Source organism: Budorcas taxicolor, chromosome 4 (genome assembly GCF_023091745.1).
Source record: "Budorcas taxicolor isolate Tak-1 chromosome 4, Takin1.1, whole genome shotgun sequence".
Lineage (NCBI taxonomy): Eukaryota > Metazoa > Chordata > Mammalia > Artiodactyla > Bovidae > Budorcas > Budorcas taxicolor.
The window spans coordinates 89,637,179-89,660,895 of NC_068913.1; the positions used below are offsets into that span (position 1 = coordinate 89,637,179).

General features: G+C 37.6%; 1 protein-coding gene and 1 non-coding gene across 2 annotated transcripts in view; one reads left to right on the forward strand and one right to left on the reverse strand.

Annotated features, from left to right (window-relative positions):
* Positions 1-19,917, reverse strand: part of IQUB (IQ motif and ubiquitin domain containing) — a 73,949-nt gene extending 54,032 nt beyond the window's left edge. Inside the window, exons 1-5 of the mRNA XM_052638476.1 lie at positions 19,518-19,917; positions 17,132-17,266; positions 12,660-12,821; positions 12,401-12,573; positions 12,043-12,198 (exon numbers count right to left, since the gene is read on the reverse strand). Coding sequence (XP_052494436.1) covers positions 12,043-12,198; positions 12,401-12,573; positions 12,660-12,821; positions 17,132-17,266; positions 19,518-19,917 — 1,026 coding nt within the window. The remainder of the gene's footprint in view (positions 1-12,042; positions 12,199-12,400; positions 12,574-12,659; positions 12,822-17,131; positions 17,267-19,517) is intronic.
* LOC128047134 (U7 small nuclear RNA) lies at positions 1,766-1,828 on the forward strand. Its single transcript, XR_008199320.1, has one exon. It is a non-coding gene; the product is annotated as a U7 small nuclear RNA (small nuclear RNA).
* Positions 19,918-23,717: the final 3,800 nt, after the last annotated feature.

The window sequence follows — 23,717 nt, forward strand, 5'->3', positions numbered from 1 at the left end:
AAGAACTTTTTAAGTGAAGCACCTGATTTTGATAAAGGTCAGGACTGCTGACCCCCCCGTGACTCTGTATTCATCCCTATGTGTAACAAAAGGTATATAAGCAAACCTTAAAATAAAGAAAATGGATCAGTTTCTGGACAGACGGATTCCCCCATGTCGCTTCTTTCTTGCTCCCGTTTTTCTGGCTGAATTCCCATCTGGAGCATGGATGCTATTCCACATAATCCAAGTTATTCAGCCTCTTTTTCTCCACTAATCTTCCTACTACACTATCCATTTCTAATTTCTCTATATCTGTGATTAAATATGTATTTTTCCAAAGACACCGACTCCGTCCCCACCTTCGAATCACCCTGGATCCACCGGGGCTGGACCCCGGCAGTGCAGTCCTAAAGGAAATCAATTATGAATCTTCACCGGAAGGACTGATGCTGAAGCTGACACTCCAATACTTTGGCCACCTGATGCAAAGAACTGACTCATTGGAAAAGACCCTGATGCTGGGAAAGATTGAAGGCAGGAGGAGAAGGGGATGACAGAGGACAAGATATTGGATGGCATCACCAACTCAATGGACATGAGTTTGAGCAAGCTCTGGAAGATGGTGAAGGACAGGAAGACCTGGTGTGCCACAGTCCACGGGGTCACAGTCAGACAGGACCGAGCAACTGAACAGCAAGCACATAGCAGGGCTTCCTAGGTGGCGCTAGTGGTAAAGAAACCACCTGTCAGTACAGGAGACATGGGAGACATGCGTTCAATCCCTGGGTCAGGAAGATCCCCTGGGGAGGGCAGGACAACCCACTCCAGTATTCTTGCCTGCAGAATCCCAAGGACAGAGGAGCCTGGCGAGCTACAGTTCATGCGGTTGCAAAGAGTCAGACACTACCGAAATGACTTAGCACGCAGCCACACAGCACAGAAGTTACACTTTGGTGGAAACCACCACAGCAAACATGTATTTATTAAACTGTGAGAAAAATATATATGTCTGGAGATACAGTATAGTACTAGAGTCTAAAAAAGCTTGTGACATAAGTGAGAGAGTTTTTGTTTTTTACTTACTAAGTTTGCCAACTAATGGCCATCTAGTCAAGGCTATGGTTTTTCCAGTGGTCATGTATGGATGTGAGAGTTGGACTGTGAAGAAGGCTGAGCACCGAAGAATTGATGCTTTTAAACTGTGGTGTTGGAAAAGACTCTTGAAAGTCCCTTGGACTGCAAGGAGATCCAACCAGTCCATTCTGAAGGAAATCAGCCCTGGGATTTCTTTGGAAGGAATGATGCTAAAGCTGAAACTCCAGTACTTTGGCCACTTCATATGAAGAGTTGACTCATTGGAAAAGACTCTGATGCTGGGAGGGACTAGGGGCAGGAGGAGAAGGGGACGACAGAGGATGAGATGGCTGGATGGCATCACGGACTTGATGGACATGAGTCTGAGTGAACTCCAGGAGTTGGTGATGGACAGGGAGGCCTGGCGTGCTGCGATTCATGGGGTTGCAAAGAGTCAGACAGTGACTGAACTGAACTGAAACTCATTTAAAAAAGGTAAAATATAGAGAGGCTAGATCAAGATTGAGGGTAGAGAATAGGCTGACACATCCTTTCCCCTCATCCTAATCCCTAATAATTACATAAAAATTACAGGAGCAGAAATAAGTAAAGACACTGCATCATACTGAAGGAGTCCTCCAACAGAACAGAAACTGTGAAAAAAATCCCTTTAAGAAAGGAGACAAGTGGAATAAATTGAAGAAGGAATTAGCATTATGGCTCTTTTAGAATTTTTCTAGCAGGATTTCCAATCTGTACTGGAAAATCCACCATGGAGAGAAAACACTGAAGGAATCTACAGCCTAATTATATACCGGAGAGGCTAGCTAGAAAACACAAACGTGTCTCTAAGATGTTTCAGTCCCAGAATTGGTGGATCCTGTGAGGAGAAGGGGCCTTAGGGTAACTAAAAAGATGACTGCTTGATAAATGCAAAAGAGACAGGCTCCTCTAAAGCAACTCAGACAGAGATCACCAGAGGTATTTGCCTCTAAGTTAGTAAGAGTGGGCTTTCCTGGTGCTTCGGATGGTAAAGACTCTACCTGCAATGAAGGAGACGTGAGTTCTGTCCCTGAATCTGCAAGATCGCCTGGTGAAGGGAATGGCTACCCACTCCAGGATTCTTGAGAATCCCATGGACAGAGGAGCCTGGTGGGCTACAGTCCCTGGGGTTGCAAGAGTTGAACTCGACCAAGTGACTAGCACACACAAGAGTGGTTAGGGTCCCAGAAGGCCTGGGACAGCCAGGATGAATACAAGCCTCCTCTCCAGAAAACTAGATGCCATCCAGAATTAAGCCTTGCCCATCCCCTAAAGCCACTGGGGTTAGTCAGGCTACAGTAAAGAAATATGTTATAACACACTGGACATCAGGAATTTCAAATACTCTGGAGTACACCTCCAAGAACAGACAAAGATTTGAGAGGAAACAATATAAAAGGTTCTTTATTTAATGTAGAAGAAATTACATTTGTGTGGAAGGGAATCACTAAAACGAAGATTCTCAAAGTATGGTGATCAGAGTACCAGCAGCAGCAGCAACTGGAAAATTGTTAGAAATGAACATTCTCAGGCCTTACTCCAGAGATACTTAATTGGGTAGGCATGGATTCTGTATATTCACACATTTTCCAGATATTCTGATGCCTGCCAAAGGCTTACAACCATTCTTAAAGAGAAAAATGAAACAAAAAACAAGACCAAACTAGACAGAGTTAACATTTTCAGAGGGAAAGAAAAGGCCACTGAATCAACACAAAGGAAGCAACAAAAGACTGTGACCAAAGTTTACTTTTTGAAATTAAAAAAAAAAAAATCAGTATAGTGGGTTTAGCTTGGGGGCTATTAAACTTATTGAACTCATTATAAATACTAAGACCCAGTTGTTTAAACAACAGTTTTTCCCTTCTCATGTGATAATCTAGGGATTGAGCCTGGATTGGCAATCAGTAGTAGGAAGCTCTGTGTTAATATTACAGGTGGCTTCCTCCTTGCATATCTTAGGGGTTGGTCAATTTATCACCATCTTCTAGCCTGTCGAAAGGGAAAAAAAGACAAAAGAACTGCAACCCAATCACTTCAAGAGCAGTATCCAGAGTGGGCACACATCATTTCTACTCCCATTTCTTTCCCCAGGCTTCACCAACATAGAAAAGAGGTTATAAAATGTAGTTTTCAACGTTATAGCCTCTTCTGTGCTGTGCTGTGCTCAGTCGCATTCAATTCTTTGTGACCCCATGGACTACAGCCTGCCAGGCTCCTCTGTCCATGGCAGTCTCCAGGAAAGAATACTGGAGTAGGTTGCCATTTCCTCCTCCAGAGGATCTTCCCAACCCAGCAACTGAATCCGTGTATCTTGTGTCTCCGACACTGGCAGGTGGATTCTTTATCACTAGCGTCACATGGGAAGCCTGTTCTAGTTTCATGCCCAGCTAAAGATTTACTACAATGAGAAGAGTATGTATCAGCCAATAATTATTAATAGAAGTTTATTCTGCTAATCTGCAGAATATGTGGAGTCTAAGAGGGAAGCCTTTTGATGAAAGTGAAAGAGGAGAGTGAAAAAGTTGGCCTAAAGCTCAACATTCAGAAAACAAAGATCATGGCATCTGGTCCATCACTTGATAGGAAATAGATGGGGAAACGGTGGAAACAGTGTCAGACTTTATTTTGGGGGCTCCAAAATCACTGCAGATGGTGATTGCAGCCATGAAATTAAAAGACACTTATTCCTTGGAAGGAAAGTTATGACCAACCTAGATAGCATATTGAAAAGCAGAGACATTACTTTGCCAACAAAGGTCTGTCTAGTCAAGGCTATGGTTTTTCCAGTGGTCATGTATGGATGTGAGAGTTGGACTGTGAAGAAAGCTAAGCACCGAAGAATTGATGCTTTTGAACTGTGGTATTGGAGAAGACTCTTCAGAGTCCCTTGGACTGCAAGGAGGTCCAACCAGTCCATCCTAAAGGAGATCAGCCCTGGGTGTTCTTTGGAAGAAATGATGCTAAAGCTGAAACTCCAGTACTGTGGCCACCTCATGAGAAGAGCTGACTCATTGGAAAAGACCCTGATGCTGGGAGGGATTGTGGGCAGGAGGAAAAGGGGACGACAGAGGATGAGATGACTGGATGGCATCATTGGCTCAATGGATGTGAGTTTGAATAAACTCCAGGAGTTGGTGATGGACAGGGAGGCCTGGTGTGCTGCAATTCATGGGGTCTCAAAGAGTCGGACACAACTGAGCGACTGAACTGAACTAAACTAAAGAGGGAATCAGTAAGCAAGAAACTCAGGCAAGAAAATCTTTTAGAACACAGGGTGAAAGGTTGTAAAAATTAGAAAGAATGGAGGAAAATCGAGAAACATGGAAGATAAATGCAGACACACCAAAATACGTCTGATACAGGTTTCAGACAGAACGAGGAAAGTTAGATTAGAGAAATAGTTCAAAATATAATGGAAGAACATTTCACCAAACTAAAGAGAGACTCAGAAAGAAAGGAACCATCACCACATCTAAAGCACATCACAATAAGATTAGTTCGTGCTCATTCAGTCATATCTATCCAACTCTTTGCAACCCCATGGACTGTAGCCCGCCAAGCTCCTCTGTCCGTGGGATTCTTCAGGCAAGAATACTTGAATGGGTTGCCATTTCCTTTTCCGGGGGTTCTTCCTAACCCAGGAATCAAACCTGTGTCTCCTGCATCATAGGCGAATACTTTACCCACTGAGCCATTGGGGAGGCCTACAGATTAAAATCCTAAAAGCTTCCACAAAGAGGAAACAAAGAACTGAGAATCCCATTTACATCAGATACACTATCTTTGTACCTGTTTTAAAGGAAAACTGCTACAAAGGTATAAAAGAAAATAATTCTGAAAATAAGTTTGAATCTAACCTACTATACCCACTCAAACTAAAACCCAAAATGAGGTTAATTCAATAGGACTTACATGGTTCACCTCAAATGCATAATAATCTCTGAAACAATTACTAGAAAATATGCACTAAGAAGAACAATAAATTGAAGATGAAAATTTAAAGAAGTGAACAAAAACTTTCAAAAAAGGTTTTAGGCTATAACCTTTATTACTTGAAAAAATCATATATAATATCAATGTAAATATATAAGAATAATCTGAAGTCATAATTATATTGTAAATTATAATGATATATATACAATTGTAATTCCAATATCAAATCCTCACTGAATGGAAGAGTGAAGGAGAAGGATAAAGAAATGAAAAAAAGCCAGCTAGGGTCCTTGACTTATTCATGGAAAAAAATATACAGCCTGATTAAATATGCATCTGGTATAAAAAATTGGGGCTTCCCTGGTGGCTCAGATGGTAAAGAATCTGCCTGTAATACAGGAGACCTGGGTTTGATCCTGTGTTGGGAAGATGCCCTGGAGAAGGGAATGGCTACCCACTCCAGTATTCTTGCCTGGAGAATTTCATGGACGGAGGACCCAGGCAGGCTATGGTCCATGGGGTCGCAAAGAGTTGGACATGACTGATCAACTGACACTTTCACTTTTCACAAAAATTTTAGGTGCATTAAAAAACTTTCTGAGTAGCCACTAAAAAATAGAAACAAAGTACCTACTTCTAAACTATGAAAGAACAAAAAAATGAAAAGTTTAGTCAAATCAAAAAAGTAAACTAAGTCACTAAGTCAAATCAAAAAAGGTACTAAACAAACAAGAATAAATAAATAAAAAGCAAAATGATATGAATGGAAAGAATGACTAGAAAAATATCAGTAGTCAAACACACTATAATCTTATTCACAACAAGAAAGATTTAAACTAAATACTAAGCATTGAGCTTAGTATTAGAAGTTCAAGAATAAAATAAACATAACAAAATATAGAAAGGAATCAATCAAGATAGAAGAATTTATTAAATGGAAATTTACTCCTTATTTTAACCAATCCCTCTGTCTACAGCTCACATTTCACTTCTGTCTTCCACAGAACCTCCAATTCACTTTCAAGATTCTATGGGGCAAACTAATTTGGTTTTTGATGCCATCCCCCTTGGCAGGCATTTAGATCTTCACTTTCTCTGCTCAAGTAAGTCAAGTTAACACTTCTCCATCTGCTTTATAGAACTTTAAAAAATCGACTGACATTTACTGTTCTCTCTTATCATATATTCTTTGTTTCTGTATGTTTATAATTTTCTTATTCCTTTAATATCACTTTATTGGAGTCTGAAAAGTGTTGTAGTGAAAACCTGTAGAGAAAACCTAACAGCTTTTCTCTCCTATTTCCATATAAACTTCAATCTTACTCAGGAGCAACAACATAAATCTTTAAAAATGTAATTATCACATACTCCCAACATGGACAATCACATGACCCAGTTCAGGCCAATGAGCTGTAACCTGAATCACTGGCTTTCAGGGGAAATTGCTGAATGGCCTCCATGAGACATGCTCCATGACTTTTTCCTTCTTCTTGCAGATGCAGACATTATGCTGAAGGTTGATAAACCATTTTATCATCACAATAGTACCAAGCTCACGATAATAAGGGGTGGGTGTGGGTGTGTGTGTGTGTGTGTGCGCGCGTGCGTGTGCGCACGTGCGCATGCATTCCATTGTGTCTGACTCTGTGACCCCATGGACTGGGGCCACCAAGCTCCTCTGTCCATGGAATCCTCCAGGCAAGAATACTTCAACGGGTTGCCATTTCCTACTCCAGAGGACCTTCCCAACCCAGGGATCAAACCCATGTCTCTTGCATCTCCTACACTGGCAGGCAGATTTTTTACCACTGTGCTGCCTGGGAAGCAATAATAAGATTAATGGATTGGAAGGTAATAAGAGTTCAGGTTCCTAATGACATCACAGAGCCACCAGCCACAAAAATTAATAATTAGTTTGGACTGAGAAAATAAGAATCTATCGAGCTCAAATACCAGGCATGAATAAACTCAGCTACAAAGTTAATAGGAAATAATATTTCTCCCAAGGACACTCTGCAGCTATAAAATGTCATAACAAACCCCTTCTTTGAGTCATGATTTTCTTACTCTGAGAAACTTTGTTTCCTAAAATCATAATCTATCACAAACTTTGCTGTCTGAAATTAGATCACTAAGGATGAAACATCCCACTCTTGCCTGGAGGATCTACATTATTTTGACAGAGAGAAGCAGCCTTGATTCACAACCAACGTGCTGAACTTCAGAGAAGAAACGACATTCCATATCTCCCTCCTAACTTTGTTATGAAAGGAACAGGACTCTGGTCCATGTCTCAGACCAGACCTGACGCTGATCCATCTACACACAACCTGTTTTATACCAAAACAGTATATCAAAATACTGTATCACTTAAATTTCACCAAAATGTCACTCCTCCCCAAAACTCTGTAATAGCTCCATCTTCTCCTTTTGTGAAAATTAGTTTTGACTGAAAAAATAAAAATTATTTAGGTTGAAATAACTTCAGGCGTTGATAAAGTCAGCTATAACGTTAGTCCTGTGGTCCCCCTGGAGAGCAGTCTCCCTCAGTACCATGAGTCAACAGACACAGTAAAGGCTCATCTCTCAAGGTCATGGGCTAATTGGGCTAGAACAGCAGTTTAGATCCAGGTTTCTTGTCACATAAAAAACAAAATCACTGCTTTCAGTTCTTTTTACTGAAGCAAAATGATGCTAGGAGGTAACACAGATAAATGTATCTGCTTCATATGTCATGTTTAACTGAAATTCCAAATGTTTAATAGGGTAAAGATGTCAATTTTTAAAAATACAGATACACAAATTTGTGTGTATACAAATACACACAAACTTTAAAACAAAGTTATATTTATGACTATTGGGTGACACAGCCTTCTATAACAATATATAAAATGCAAAAACCATAAAAGGGAATATTATTAATAATAAATTTTACAATAAAGACATCATAAAGTAAGTATGATTGATAGGTTGAGAGAAAACATAAAAATATATGTAATATCTATAAGGAGACAAAAAATTTTAAATGTTATGTGCTACTATGAAGGGTACTCCAGTACCCTTGCCTGGAAAATCCCAGGGACGGAGGAGTGTGGCAGACTACAGTCCATGGGGTCGCAAAGAGTCAGACACAACTAAGCAATTTCACTTCACTTCACTATGAAGTCAGCATGGAATGGGCTCTTATAAATGGTTTCTGGGCATATAATTTGGTACAATATTTTTGAAAAACACTGGAAATATCTTAAGACTTTAAAAAAAGTCATTTTTCTCCTAGTAATTCAACTTCTAACATCTCTAAGTATTTTTTAAATGCACACTACAATTTATAGAGCATTAAAACATGTCTACATGTCCTACAAAAGTAATTAAATTACACTGTTTATATTGTGGCATAATATAATGCCATTAAATCATTTATAACAAAAGGTAGCGAAATGTTTATGATATAATGCTATGTGTACAAGAAACTTGTATAAAATTCCATGCATAATTATCTCCCAATGGAAAGTAAGAAAAAGAAAAATCTGAGTGAGAAATTTTCTACTTTTTTTTTTTTTTAATGTCATTTGCAGGGCTTCCCAGGTGGCGCAAGTGGTAAAGAACCCACCTGCCATTGCAGGAGACATGAGATGCAGGTTTGACCCCTGGGTCAGGAATATTCTTGCCTGGAGAATCCCATGGATAAAGGAGCCTGGCAGGCTACAGTTCATAGGGCTGCAAAGAGTCGGACACAACTTAGCATTCCAAATGCAATGCTATTTGGAAAAACAGAAGGGAAACACCATACTGACTATGTTCAGGGTTAGAGTTAGAGTTAAACAAAAATTAAATAAATTTTTGTTTAAAATATATTGTCAGGGAATATCAATAAAGACACAGAAATTAAAAAAAAAACAAGTAGAAATTTGGGGGTTTGACAGTAAAAAACTGAAATGAAAATACAAAAAAACAGGCTCAACAGCAGATTTTAACTGGCAAAAGAATGAACTTGAAGATAAATCATTAGAAACTATCCACTCTGAGGAAAAGGAGAAAAAGATAAAGTAAAAGAGACTCCGAGACCTTTAGGATACCATCAACTAAACCAGTGTACTTAAATATACAGAAAAGTCTTCAAACTGAAAGAAAATGATATGAAATGTTAATTTTAACTTAAGTGAGATGTAGGTGATTGCTATTTGCTTTTCTTATTTTTAATAAGCATGTTTAAACAAATATATACATTTAAACTTAAAAAATAGAAGTCAACTGCATAGAAACAATAATTATAAAAGGAATTATAAGACTTAGAACATACAAAGAATATACATGTTCGTATGATGATAGCACAGCTAGCACAAAGAAGGGATAAACAGAGTTCTATTGAAGCAGTTTCAATTTTTATTGAATTTCAGTTAGCATTAATATGATGTATGTTGCTATAAAATGAGATATATATTCAAAGGCCTAAATTATACTTGGAGCAACCGCTTAGCAAATAATTTTTTTAAATTCTTAAACAATAAAGCAGTAATTAAAAAAACTTCATTAAAATTGGGCCAAGTATCTGAATATACATTTCTCCTAAAAGTATATATGCAAGTTGTTTATAAATACATGAAAAATATTCTGTATCATCAGCCACAGGGTATGCAAATCAAAACCACAATGAGATACCACTTCACACTCACTAGGATGGGAATAATCCAAAAGTGTTGATAAGGATATGGAGAAATTAGAATCCTTACACACTGATGGTGTGATATAAATATGGTAAAACTGCCTTGGAAAACAGCCTGGCAGTTCCTCAAAAAGTTACAGGGAATTACCATTTGATCTAGCAGATACATTCCTAGGCATATACTCAAGAAAATGAAAATACATACCTGTATAAAAATTTTTATGTGAATGATTATAGCAGTTTTATTCCTAATAGCCAACAGGTGGGAAAAAAAATCAAATGTCCATCAACTGAAAAATGGATAAACAAAATGTGGTGTATATATATTGACCTACCTACAGTAGGTATATACAATTGGGTATATACAATGTATGTGTGTTAGTCACTAGTCATGTCTGAATCTTTGCGACCCCATGGACTGTAGCTCACAAGGCTCCTCTATCCATGTCAAGAATACGGGAGTGGACTGCCATTTCCTTCTCCAGGGGATCTTCCTGACCCAGGATCAAACCCGGGTCTCCTGTATTGCAGGCAGATTCTTTACCATCTGAGCTCCTCATGTTGCAATACAGAGACTATACATTGTATGATTACACGCATATGAAGTATCCAGAATGGCCAAATCAACAGAGGCAGAGAGTACATGAGTGGTTGTCTAAAGCAGAAAGGACTGGGGAAACAGGGTCTGGCTACTGTTAGATGTGGTCTTTCTTTCTGGGATGATGATGTTGTTTAGTCAGTAAGTTGTGTCTGACTCTTTTGCAATCCCATGGACTATAGCCCGCCAGTCTCCTCTGTCCGTGGGATTCTCCAGGCAAGAATACTGGAGTGGGTTGCCATTTCCTTCTCCTGGGGATGTTCCCAACCCATGGATCAAAGTCGCGTCTCCTGCATTGGCAGGTGGATTCTTTACCAATGACTCACCAGGGAAGCTCTCTAGAATGATGAGAATATTCTAAAATTGATGTGGTAATGGTTGCATAACTCTAGTTACATAGTAAAAAAATTTTTTTAATTACTGAATTGTACACTTTTAAAAAAAGTACACACTGTATGGAAAATAAAAGTTTTAATTAAAAAAAAAGAATTAAGATGGTACTAGAAAACACTTATTTAACATAAAAGGAGGCACTAAATGAACAGGGGAACCAGAGAGCCACACAGCATATAGAAAACAAATAGCAAAATGGCTGATATATTCATCTTATCAATAGTCACATTATAAATATAAATTTATTAAACATTCCAATCAAAAGGCAGAGATTATCAGATTGGATAGAGACATGATCCAATTATATGCTCTCTAAAAGAAATATACTCTAGATTCAAAGACTCAAATAGATTGAAAGCAAAGGATAAAAAAAGAAAAACAGATCATGTAAACAATAATAGAAAAGTGATGGAGTGACTTTCTTAATATCAGATAAAATAATTTTAATATCCAATTGATCTATTAGTTTATAAAGTTCCATATAGGTGATTCAAATGTCAGAGGGTTCAGGCCAAAGGACAGAAGATTGAAGCCAAGGGATAGAGAGGACAAAGCTAATAAAAAGGAAAGGGATTTATTAAAGGAAAGGGAAGGATTAGGAACATTTAGGATTCTGGTTCCTTATCCCGGGGTGTGACTGGATACAGTGACTGCTTTTTAGTAGCATTAAAACTTGACTCACACTGGGCTTTCCAGGTGGTGCTAGTGGTAAGAAAAAAAGAAAAACTCTCCAACACAGGTGGTTGTAAGAGTCGTGAGTTCAATCCCTGGGTTGGGAAGACAGGAGGAGCCAGTATTCTGGATCAACCCGCTCCAGGATTCTTGCCTAGAGAATCCCAAGGACAGAGAAGCCTGGCAAGCTACAGTCCACAGGGTCTCAAAAGAGTCAGACACAATGAAGCGACTTAGTATGCACACAGGTACCAACTAAATCAGCTTAACCAGAAATCCCACCTTTGACATCTGATCACCCTTAGTTGACTAATCACTCTGGCCTATTAGACTGGTTTAACCAGGATTCCCCCATACCCCAGATGTTTTCTCTTTGTAATTTTCCATTCATTGACCCCCTCCTACACTGTTCCTTGATTATATTTTCCCCCTTTTCCTTACTGCATTCAAAGTTGAGCCTAATCTCTCTTCCCTATTTCAAAACTCCATTGTAATATTCCCTTTTGAATTATCTGCTTACCATCGTTAACAAGCGTTAAGAATAATTTTTTCTTGAACAACAACACCACCCATGTGAGTTCCATAAGCAAGTGTGCTTAGGGAAATACACACAGAGATACACAAAAAACAATTGGCTTATAAATTTACTTTTTGATATTTCCCTTTTAATAAGTTATCTTACCGCCTGTAATCTCTTAGCATGGTATTCTGCTGCTGAAAAATATTTTCCTGGTTTTACCAGTTTGTCAGTAATATTTGATACATACACACCAATTTTAGTCATCTGTGTGGACGTTGTATTTGTAGTTTGCTGGAGCTTTCCTTTCTGAAAAACTGTCTAAAATAAAAACAAAAAAATTAAGTACACACTACACATAAATTGAGTAAAGAGCATATTTTGTACATATTTAATGTAGTATTTTTCATTATTTTAATCACCATATAATTCCTTAGAAGATTTTAATTTTAGAGAGCTACACAATATAACCTGTGCTGATTCTGCAGCTTCAAAAATCTATATGAAAAAATAAAAATATTACCTGCGTATCCCTACAAAAAGCATTCAGTTTTTCAGGAATCTTTTTAGGTACAGTTTGTGTTCCAGCATTGTGATATTCTATTCCTGTTATTTTATGTCTGAATCCACCAAGAAATGGTTTGTGAAAATCAGATTTTATCATCTCAACAGCTACTTCCTGGTACTGATCAATGCCTGAGGAGATAAAACCAAGTTTAAATGAAAGTTCAACTACAAACAGACTCTAGAATTATTTATCTAAAAGATATCAAATAACAAACCAGTTTGTACTCTGACTGTTATGATCTGAGAGGCTTCAGCTGGTCTAGCTATTCTTCTGACTGGATATAGATCTGGATGTGAAGAAAACATTTCCACTTGCACAACATCCTGGGGCTTAATTCCGTGTTGTAGTAGCGTCTCATGATTTTTAAGAACTGTTCCTAAAAATGAGATAAAATTATAAGAAATATTATGATAAAGAAACGATTATATGTACTCATTTTAAGGAATGTTAAACATCAAAGGTGCCTATATGAATGTATATTGTTTAATTGCCAAATAAAAATATTGATGATGTCCATCTCTTGCTGTATTGTTAGCATGGAAAACTCCGCAATGGAAAAAATTAAGGTGGTATTCTTGACCAAGAATTCAGCATTAAAAGGAAAGTAAAAATACAACTCTCAACTCATCAGAAATACAAATATACAATAACCATGCAACTATAAACATTTAAAAATTAAAAACACATTCTATAATATGAGCAAAATCATATTCTAAGCAATGATTCTCTAAAAAGAATCACAATGTGTTACACATTAAGCATAGATCATATCCTTATCTGGGAAAGCCTGATTAGTTTAACATACCTTCTCTTGAATGCAGAAAAGTATATACTCAGAGTCTAAAGAATCCCTTCCTTTCTGTTTCTATTATCAGAAATTCATATAAATTAATTCATGCCAAGGTGGAGCTAAGCCTGTTTCTTGCTGAAAAAAAGGGGTACATGATCACTTTATTTTTATGTTTATTGCTTGAACTTACACCTTCAATCCACTGGTTTAGTTCATAAATTCACTGTAAATTTATTTCTATATTTTAAGGCATACAGAAATACATACAATGTTACTGGCTGCTGCTTTGTATACTGACAGAATCTATATCAATCTTTCCAATGTATGTTCATCCTAAATTACAATTAGGAATGTAACATAGCAAAGGTTTGTTTTACTCAGTCTTAGAAATATGTCAGATACCACTAGTCTATTTTAGCTATGTTCAAGAAAGCACATTCAAAAATTTTTGAGTTTCAATTTCACCTTAAATTCTTAATTTAAAAAAATTAACATTATAGGGATTTTGTGATAGGTTGAATAATGGCCCTAAAATATATCCATGTACTAATTCCCAGAATCTATGAAGGGTAGATTATCCTGAGATGATGATATGACAAGTAGAGATTTAAATATGCTATGCTGCCGGCTTTGAAAATGAGGAATCTCAAGAATGCAAGAAGTGCAACTCTAGAAGATGGAAAAGGCAAGGAAACAGACTCTCCCCAGAACCTCCAGAGAGCGAAAAGCACTGCTGACACCTTGACTTTATCCAAGTGAAATTGATTTAGGATATTTGGACCCCAGAACTGTAACCAAAATTAATGTGTTGCTTTAAGCCAATAATTTTGTCAACTGCTACAACAGCCATAGAAAACTAATAGAGAATCCTCTCCAAACTAACACAGAGCTCTCTTCATTCTAATTGTTTCTAGAATAGGCTTAGCCCCACCAAACCTGAACTTCAGTTATAGTACTAGAAGAAAGCACCTATCTTAGAGTATGGTTGGCACAGAATCAAGCTTTTATTATTGCTGCTGACGTAAGTCTGTTATCCAGTGGCGATGTGCCGTGCTGTGCTGAGCTTAATCGCTCAGTCATGTCCTACTCTTTGCGACCCAATGGACTGTAGCCCACCAGACTGCTCTGTCTATGAGGATTCTTCAGGCTAGAATACTAGAGTGGGTTGTCATAACCTCCTCCAAGGGATTTTCCCAACCCAGGGATCGAAGCCTGGTGTTCCGCACTGTAGGCAGATTCTTTACCATCTAAGCCACCAGGAAAGCCCAGTGATGCATGGTACTTACACATAAAGAGGAAAGGTCATGAAATGCAAAGAAAGATTCTTAGGTACCACTGGCTAGCTACTCCAGTCTCAAAACACTCTCCTTCTCCAGTTTTGACCTTCACCTTATAGTTAATGCCAAGCAGTTCCAAATTCCCTTTTTGGAATCATGCCTACAATTAAGTTCAGACTCTGACATTCATAAGCTGTGGGAATTTGCACAAGTTTCTTAAGCTTTAGCTTCCATCTCCCTTCAAAAAGGTAACAGTAATACCTACTCAAGGGATTGTTGTGTAGACTGAATGATAGTGTGATAACGTAGACAGGACATTTCGTAAAACGACTAGCACATGCTGCTGCTGCTGCTAAGTCGCTTTAGTCGTGTACGACTCTGTGCGACCCCATAGATGGCAGCCCACCAGGCTCCGCCATCCCAGGGATTCTCCAGGCAAGAACACTGTAGTGGGTTGCCATTTCCTTCTCCGATGCATGAAAGTGAAAAGTGAAAGTGAAATCGCTCAGTCGTGCCCGACTCTTCGCAACCCCATGAAACACAGCACACCAGGCCTCCCTGTCCATCACCAACTCCCAGAGTCCATCCAAACCTATGTCCATTGATGATGCCATCCAACCATCTCATCCTCTGTCGTTCCCTTCTTCTCCTGCCCTCAATCTTTTCCAGCATCACGGTCTTTTCAAATGAGTGGCCAATGTATTGGAGTTTCAGCTTCAGCATCAGTCCTTCCAATGAATATTCAGGACTGATTTCCTTTAGGATGGAATGGTTGGATCTCCTTGCAGTCCAAGGGACTCTCAAGAGTCTTCTCCAACACCACAGTTCAAAAGCATCAATTCTTCAGTGCTCAGCTTTCTTCACAGTCCAACTCTCACATCCATACATGACCACTGGAAAAACCATAGCCTTGACTAGATGGACCTTTGTTGGCAAAGTAATGTCTCTGCTTTTTAATATGCTGTCTAGGTTGGTCATAACTTTCCTTCCAAGGAGTAAGCGTTTTTTAATTTCATGGCTGCAATCACCATCTGCAGTAATTTTGGAGCTCAGAAAAATAAAGTCAGCCACTGTTTCCACTGTTTCCCCATCTATTTCCATGAAGTGATGGGACCGGATGCCATGATCTTAGTTTTCTGAACGTTGAGTTTTAAGCCAACTTTTTCACTCTCCTCTTTCACTTTCATCAAGAGGCTCTTTAGTTCTTCATTTTCTGCCATAAGGGTGGTGTCATCTGCATATCTGAGGTTATTGATATTTCTCCCGGCAATCTTGATTCCAGCTTGTGCTCCCTCCAGCCCAGCATTTCTCATGATGTACTCTGCATATAAGTTAAATAAGCAGGGTGACAATATACAGCCTTGATGTACTCCTTTTTCTATTTGGAACCAGTCTGTTTTTCCACGTCCAGTTTTAACTGTTGCTTCCTGACCTGCATACAGGTTTCTCAAGAGGCAGGTCAGGTGGTCTGGTATTCCCACCTCTTTCAGAATTTTCCAGTTTATTGTGATCCAAAGCTCATTAAATTAGCCATCATCATCATCAATATCATCTTCATCAGTATCATCATTGTTATAATAACTATTTAAATTTTAGCTTTGTTTCCTCCATCAAACTTTTTTTTTTTTCCTCCATCAAACTTTAATAACCAGTTGTTTGAATACACTGACATCTTACTATTGGGGTACATTCATTATAATAGTTTTCTAAAAATAATCTTGAAATTTCTCTGATTTGACAAGGAGGAAGAACCTAATAGGTATGGCTTCTTCCTATTTAGCACTTAGAATTTCCCCCCAAAAAATGTTCTTATTATTGCCCTAGAAACTTTGCGGCATCTTTTTAAGTTAATATGAAAACTTTTAAAAAACAAAATGTCATGATCTGTGTAGGCATAGTCTACAGAAACATTTATTGAGCTATGCCAATCTGTTTAATTCTATCACAGTTATTATGACTACAACCTGTCATGATACAAGGCTAATATAAGACGTGGTACTCCATACTGCCCACAAAATATAAATAAATTTGAACATCATCAGAACCTGAATTGACCTTAATGTATAGAAGACTGATAAATCATTTTTAGTCCTCTTCTCTTTCTATACATGCTCATTCATCATTTTTTTTAACCTCATTTCTTCCTACTCTCCATAAATAATTTACTTCTAGTACCTCTAAACTTCTTACCATTTCCCCAAAGACCCAGGTTTTCTCACCTCTTTTGGACTTAACACAAGTATTATCACTTTAATTAGATGAAGCTTTCTAGAATCTCCCAGTTTTCTTCCTCCTTGTTCTCACAGTTTTTTTTTGAGCACATCTCCATTAAAACATTTACACAATGTGTAGTAACCACTGCATATGCCTTCTTCCTTCCTAGTCTATGAGCAACTTGAAAATAGGGATTTTATTTCATGTTTCTTTCTATCTTTGGTTCTTAGCAAAGTATTCAGAACTTTGTCCTCAGTAATAATTCGTTGAAAGAATGTATATAACAGCAATATAATGTTCAAACAGTAAACATCAAGATATTTAGTTTTACAAATCAAAGATCTTGCTTATTTACATGCTAAGACTAAAGGAGTCTTTATAAGTTTTATTAGCCTCCAAGCTTACCTGCACATCTTATCTGCAGGACAAAAGCTGGAACACCTAACAGGGGTGAAAAATGATCCTTCAGGCAATTTACAACAGTGTCAACTTTAAAGGGAATTACAATTTCCTGGCCCACAGGAAGAAGTACGACTTTTACTGTAGATAAAAAGAGAAAGAAAGAGCCATAGTTAAATGCAAGCTTCAGCATCATATAGTATACACACAGATAGAGAATTATGGGACAATTTGTGATCAAAGGAATGCAAGTTGCTTCCACATGTCTCCCATCATGCCTCCACGATAAAAGTTAGTTTTCATTTTCTAGGAGAAGTGACAAACATTCATTTGCAACATTTTTGCTTTGCAAATCAATCCATAATCTCAAGAAATAGCATCAATGGTCAATGCCTGCTCCCCCAGCTCCAGCTCGAAGTTCAGCTCTCTCTTCCACTGCCTACTATGAGGATCTGTGCAAGTTCGAGATTACCTCCTCGCCCAGAATACCACAAGAAATAGGAAATGAGACTAAAATGCTTTTAAAGATTCTTTTAAAATCATTTAAATTTTTAAAGATTCCCAATATCTGGTAGATACTATTCAGATATCAACATAGGGAATATCTCAGAAAAATCAAGCGTTTTTGTGTGGTATTACAAAGGGAGAACCTGAGACCTGAACTTAGAAATGTACGTGCTTTGATTACATATCGATAACAGGCATCAGGAAATCAATGCGTATTAATGAAGTTAAGAAAAACCAATAGGGAAATTTTCAGAGAAAATTTTCTTTGACCTTGCAATGACAAAAGATCATCTAAGTCCATTCTTCTTTCCATAATTGATCTGTGTCTGTAACTGGCAGAATGTAAAACAGAAAATCACTGTTTATTATAAATATCTGGAATAACTATGCACAAATCTCCTTGCCACAAAAAAATAAACATTGTGTAGTTTACTTCTGACTCTAAAATAAAAATCAAGCCACTTACATGTCAAAAATTGAGAAAAATTATTACTATAAAATGATTATCTGTTCACAAATTGTAGGAAGAAAATAAAGTACAAAAATTATTATGAGGTAAACTGTTTACTTTTATATCTACAAACTTTATATGTTAATGGGGAAGATGTCATAAGTAAGATGGAATGAAGAGTTCACATTTCAAACCAAAACAGTTTTGTATATTTCTAGATGTCTGACATGACAGTTTTCATAAAGGTCTATGAGACATTTATCAGTAATCCTAGCATGAAATGTAACAAGGTATTGTTGATGCTAAGGTTCTTTAAGCTTATTTTCACAGCTCTTTCTCAAGAACACTCTTACAGATGTTAGATTATCAGAAGGCTATTTTAATTGTTTCCTGGGTTCAAAGTTCTACAAGTAATATATGTTAAACTTTTCATGGCAGTGATTTCCTAAGCTTTGGGAAGGGAAACAGTGTTCAGGAATCTATGAGTCTCAGAAAGTACAGGACCAAGACCACTTCTTTAAATCACCACGTGTTTGTTATAAGCTATAATCATAATTGAAGAAATACCAAAAAATGATGCCCAAATTTACACCAAATAATGAAACTGGGGGATAACAGCTTCGATTAGGTATAAATGAGCTTGATTACTTTCTCCTCCATCTCCTTTATATTCTTTACTTGAGGGATACACCGTGCAAGAGCTAATACTTCCCTGGAAGCCACATTTTACCAGCCAGACTAAGCTGCTGTTATTGTTAAATGATGACCCATGTTCTCCACTCTATGGATGGAAATTTTCTCAAAACTTATGAACAACGAGGAGAAGGAGATGTCAGTTTTACCACCCAAGTAGAATTATCTGTGTAACCACCTTCTTGCTGCTCCCCTTCTGCTTTGCTACCAGCAAAAAAGTAATAACTTGCAAATGCCATGCCATCAACATTATGTCTTTAATATTAACCCATAATGAAAGACAACAATGACTTTTCTGAAGCTGAATATAAAGTTAACACTAAGAAATATTGAAATACATAAGAGCAACAAGATATATGGAATGAGCACTAGAGAAGAAACTAGAAAAATACAGTGTCAAGTTCCCATCCCACCTGTTGCTGGCTGTGTAGAATGAATTCCAAGATGGCACACAAAAGAATTACACTCAAAAATTTCTCCCTAAACATTTAAAGAATCTATTTTATTTGGGAAACACATTAACTATCACTTTAGGATTTATTGATTTTCCTTTATTTAGGGAAAGTAAATACTGCAGCATAGAGGAGAAGCTTCACACAAAATTAAAAGATTCATGTGGCTCAGCCACAGAATAGGATAAGGGAGTGGGAAAGTAATATCAAGTATAAAATAAATCGACAAGCAAAAAACAAAAACAAAAATCAAGCCAAAAAAAAAAAGTCTGTCTTGCCTAGGTAATACCTGTTGCTAAAGAATCTTTCGTTGGTATTCTCAGAGATTCCTTCACAGCCTTTACTTTTTCCATAAATGTCAGAGACGCTTTTGAATATGGTCTGGCTGACTGCACTGCGCTCCCAGATTTCACTAGAGAGCCTCCACCGTCTTCAGCTCGTTCAGCTATCATAACGCCGTCCATGAGTTGCTCGACATCGTTCAGTTCCAGGCTTGAAACGCTCTGGTCACTCAGGTCCTCAACGCGTTTTTCACGGCCTCCACCAGATGGATCTAGTTCAGATTCATAGCCTTCAGTTTGATCTGACTCTGAGGGAACTGGAATATCGATAGACCCCAGAGCATCCTCTGTTTGTTTTGATGAGTCAACAGCATTCTGAGAATCAGCTTCTTCCTCCTGCTCAGACATTGTCCTGAATTGAAAAAATAAATAAGTATATTCACTACACACAAAACTTCTATACCAAATATAAAATTAATTGCTGGTACACAGTAATGCTTATAATATACTATAATGTGGCTTATTATATATTTAAATATTCTCTTAGTAATGGCATTAGGTAAAAAAACACAGTGGTGAATTTTTAATTAAAACACCACAGAAAGTAAAAATGTATACCAAAAAAAGAGGATTTCAAAACAATAAATTTGAGAGAAATCTTCTGTGAAGAAAGTAATTTTAAAACATTCTAAAATATACTGTCATTTCTTACTCAATGACCAACCAATTCTTCTTGTGAAAAATTTTTTCAATAACTTTTTCTAAAATATTTGTTTATTTATCTGGCAGCACTGGGTCTTAGTTGTGGCATGTGGGATCTTTCAGTTGTGGCATGCGAACTCTTAGCTATAGCATGCAGGATCTAGGTCCCTGACCAGGCATCAGACCCAGGCCCTGTGCACTGGGGCATAGAGTCTCCGCCAATGGATCACCAGGGAGGTCTCAATAACCTTTTTTTTTTTTAATACAAAACTAACACAGGATTTATGCTTCTGTGTTACAACTGAATAGAAGCATCAAGAAACCTGTTATCTCCATAGCAACTATATGCTGGAGGGTATACACTGGGCTTCCCTGGTAGCTCATATGGTAAAGAATCTGCCTGCAATGCGAGAGACCTGGGTTGGATCCCTGGGTTGGGAAGACCCCTGGAGAAGGGAATGGCAACCCACTCCAGTATTCCTGCCTAGTGAATTCCATGGACAGACCATGGGGTCGCAAAGAATTGGACACAACTGAGCGACTAACACACACACACACCCTCTATACAGCTTTGCTCTCACAAACTCTAGCAGAGGTGTCCAATGACCTCTGCCCACAAAACACACACATCAACAAACAAATGTGGGTTGATCTTGGAGCTCACTAAGGCCTTAACCACAGCCACCAAGGTCTTTGGCTTGGGAATCAGTGTGACAGTATACAGAAGGTTGGGCCAGGGTGGACCAGAGCCTCCCAGAGCCAGGCTGCAGAGCCAGGAGCTGGATCAGAGCACTGAGGACCCAGGGTGGCCGGGAGCCTGCCTACAGACGCTGCCAGGAAGAGGGAATGGGAAGGTGGACTTGAGGCTGATTGCTGTGGCAGCACCACAGGGAAGATTAAAACTTGAAACGGTAGTGAGATGGGAAAGCTGTGTTTGGAACTTCTACTTTAAACATAGATCCTTATATAGAGAAAAAAATTTTTAATGAAAAATTAATAAAGCAAAAGAATATTTACAATAAAAATGTATACTTGTTGAATTTAATGAATACAGCATTAAAGCTGAAGAGAGAAGCAGTAAACTGGAAGATAAGTGAAAAGATTTTATGTAGAATGTTGCAAAGAGAGAGGATATGAAAAATATAAGAGATTAAGGGCCATGAAAAAAAGAAACAAAGTCTAGCATATATTTCTAAGCATTTATTAATATCTTGCTTTGAGCTAAGAATAGCTTTGTGCTATTAAAATAAAAAACAAAAAAAAGTGTAAAACAGAGACTGCCTGTGGCCTGTGAAGCCCTTTTCAGAAAAAGTCTGCCAGCCCCTGATCTGGCATATGGCAAATTGGAGTCCTAGAAGAAAACAAAGAAAGCAAATATTTTAAAAGCTAAAGACTGAAAAATTTTTAAACTAATTAAAAATATGAATCTACAGCTCCAGGGAGCACAATATAAAAATATACCTAACCAGATAAATAGAAATAATTCATATCTATAAATTATAGTAATGTTATATAACATTGCTATAATTATGTATATAGTTATATATTATAACTAAATTACAGAATAACAAAGACAAGATCTGAAAAACAAACAGTGATAAAGGACATATCATCTTCTCTTTTGAGTCATATTAATCTGGTGGCATTAATGAAAAGGAAAGAAAAATGAAATCATTACAAATTTCTCATTAGAAAAATAGAGGTCAAGGCAATAATGAGCTAATTAAAAGAAAGCAACTATCAACCCAGAATTGTACACCAAGCAAAACTACCTTTAAAGGAGAAAAACAGAAACATTTACAAGCAAGTTATCACCAAAATATCTGCTGTAAAGGAACTTTTAAAGGATATGCTTGAGGAGAAGTAAAATGGGCCAAGTATAAGTCTGAAGTGCAAGAAGGAAAGGCAAACAAATAAACCATAAACCTATGGGTAAACCCAAGTAAATACTGTCAACACAAAATAAAAACAGCAGAAAATTAAAATATGAGACAATAAAAACAGGTACCTGGGAAGGGAAAGATGAGAATAAACTATTATCAATTCCTTATACTATTTACAAAATTGACATATGATAGTCTTAATCCTAGATACTGTTAAATTAAATATGCATAGTTAAATTTCAAGAACCAATAAAAGAACTGAAATAAAGTTTTAAAATTCCAGAAAAGGAGGAAAAAAAAATGAAATGAGACAAAGATGAACAAGTTTTTAAGAAGTTCAAGAAACCTCTTTAGGCTGTCACCCACAAATCTTCCTTTGGATTTTTTTTCTCCTATAGAGAAAAATTTAAAAATATACCTAACAAGATAAATAGAAAGCAGCATAAAGAAGGCTTAACTCCTAGTAACATAATTATCTGCCCTTTTTGGAGAATCTGAGGTAATGCTTTCTATCTGGTGGATCATTCTCCCTATAAAAAATGGCCACAATGGCATCTTCTAAATGGCAATAGGAACAAATCAAGAACTTAAAAAGACAGCTAGAAGAATCAAGTCAAACCATACACTCGGATGTAATTTTTTGCAAAACTCATATTTCATAAAAGACTCATATCCAGAATATATGGGGGCATCTCTCGTGGCTCAGATGGTAAAGAATCCACCTGCAGTTCAGGAGACATGCACTGGCTCAGGAAGATCCCCTGGAGAAGGGAATGGCTACCCACTCTAGCATTCTTGCCTGGGAAATGTCATGGACAGAGGAGATACAGTCCATGGAGTCACAAAGAGTCGGACATGACTAAGCAACTAACCACAAGCATGATCCAGAATAAATAGAGAATTCTCAAAACTCAATAGTAAGGAAAAAGAAAACAGTGAAATAAAATGAGTAAAAGATTTAAGCAGATCCATCACCAAAGAATATATACAAAAACACAAATAAGCAGGGCCAGGACAAGACTGAGACAAACGAGGCATCTGCTCTGCCCCATATGTACTTCTGTGCCTGAGAATAAATGCCACCTAAAATTTTCAATCTAATTGCCTCAGTTTCCTGTGTCTAATCCTGACCTCAAGGACAATCACATGAAAAGATGCTCCATATCATTAGTCAGTGGAGAAATCAAACTTCAAAGCACAATGAGATTCCAAATTAGTCCAAAAATAATTTCAGCCCAACAATAACCAGTGAGTATAAATATGAGTGGAAAACTCTTGTATCTTGATAGTGAAAATGAAAATGGATATAGCATTTGCGGTAACTGTCAGCTTCTTGTAAAATTAAACACATATTAATCATATGACCCAGCAATTCTGTGTCCTTTACTCAGGTGGAATAAAAAACTACAATCACTCAAAACCTCCACATGCGTGCGTGCTTAGTCATGTCCAATTCTTTGCGACCCCATGGACTGTAGCCTGCCAGGCTCCTCTGTCCATGGGATTCTCCAGGCAAAAGTACTGGAGTGGGTTGCCATGCCCTCCTCCAGAGGATCTTCTCCACCCCGGGATCAGCTGAACTCTGATCTCCAGCAGCTCCTGCATTGAGGCCAATTCTTTACC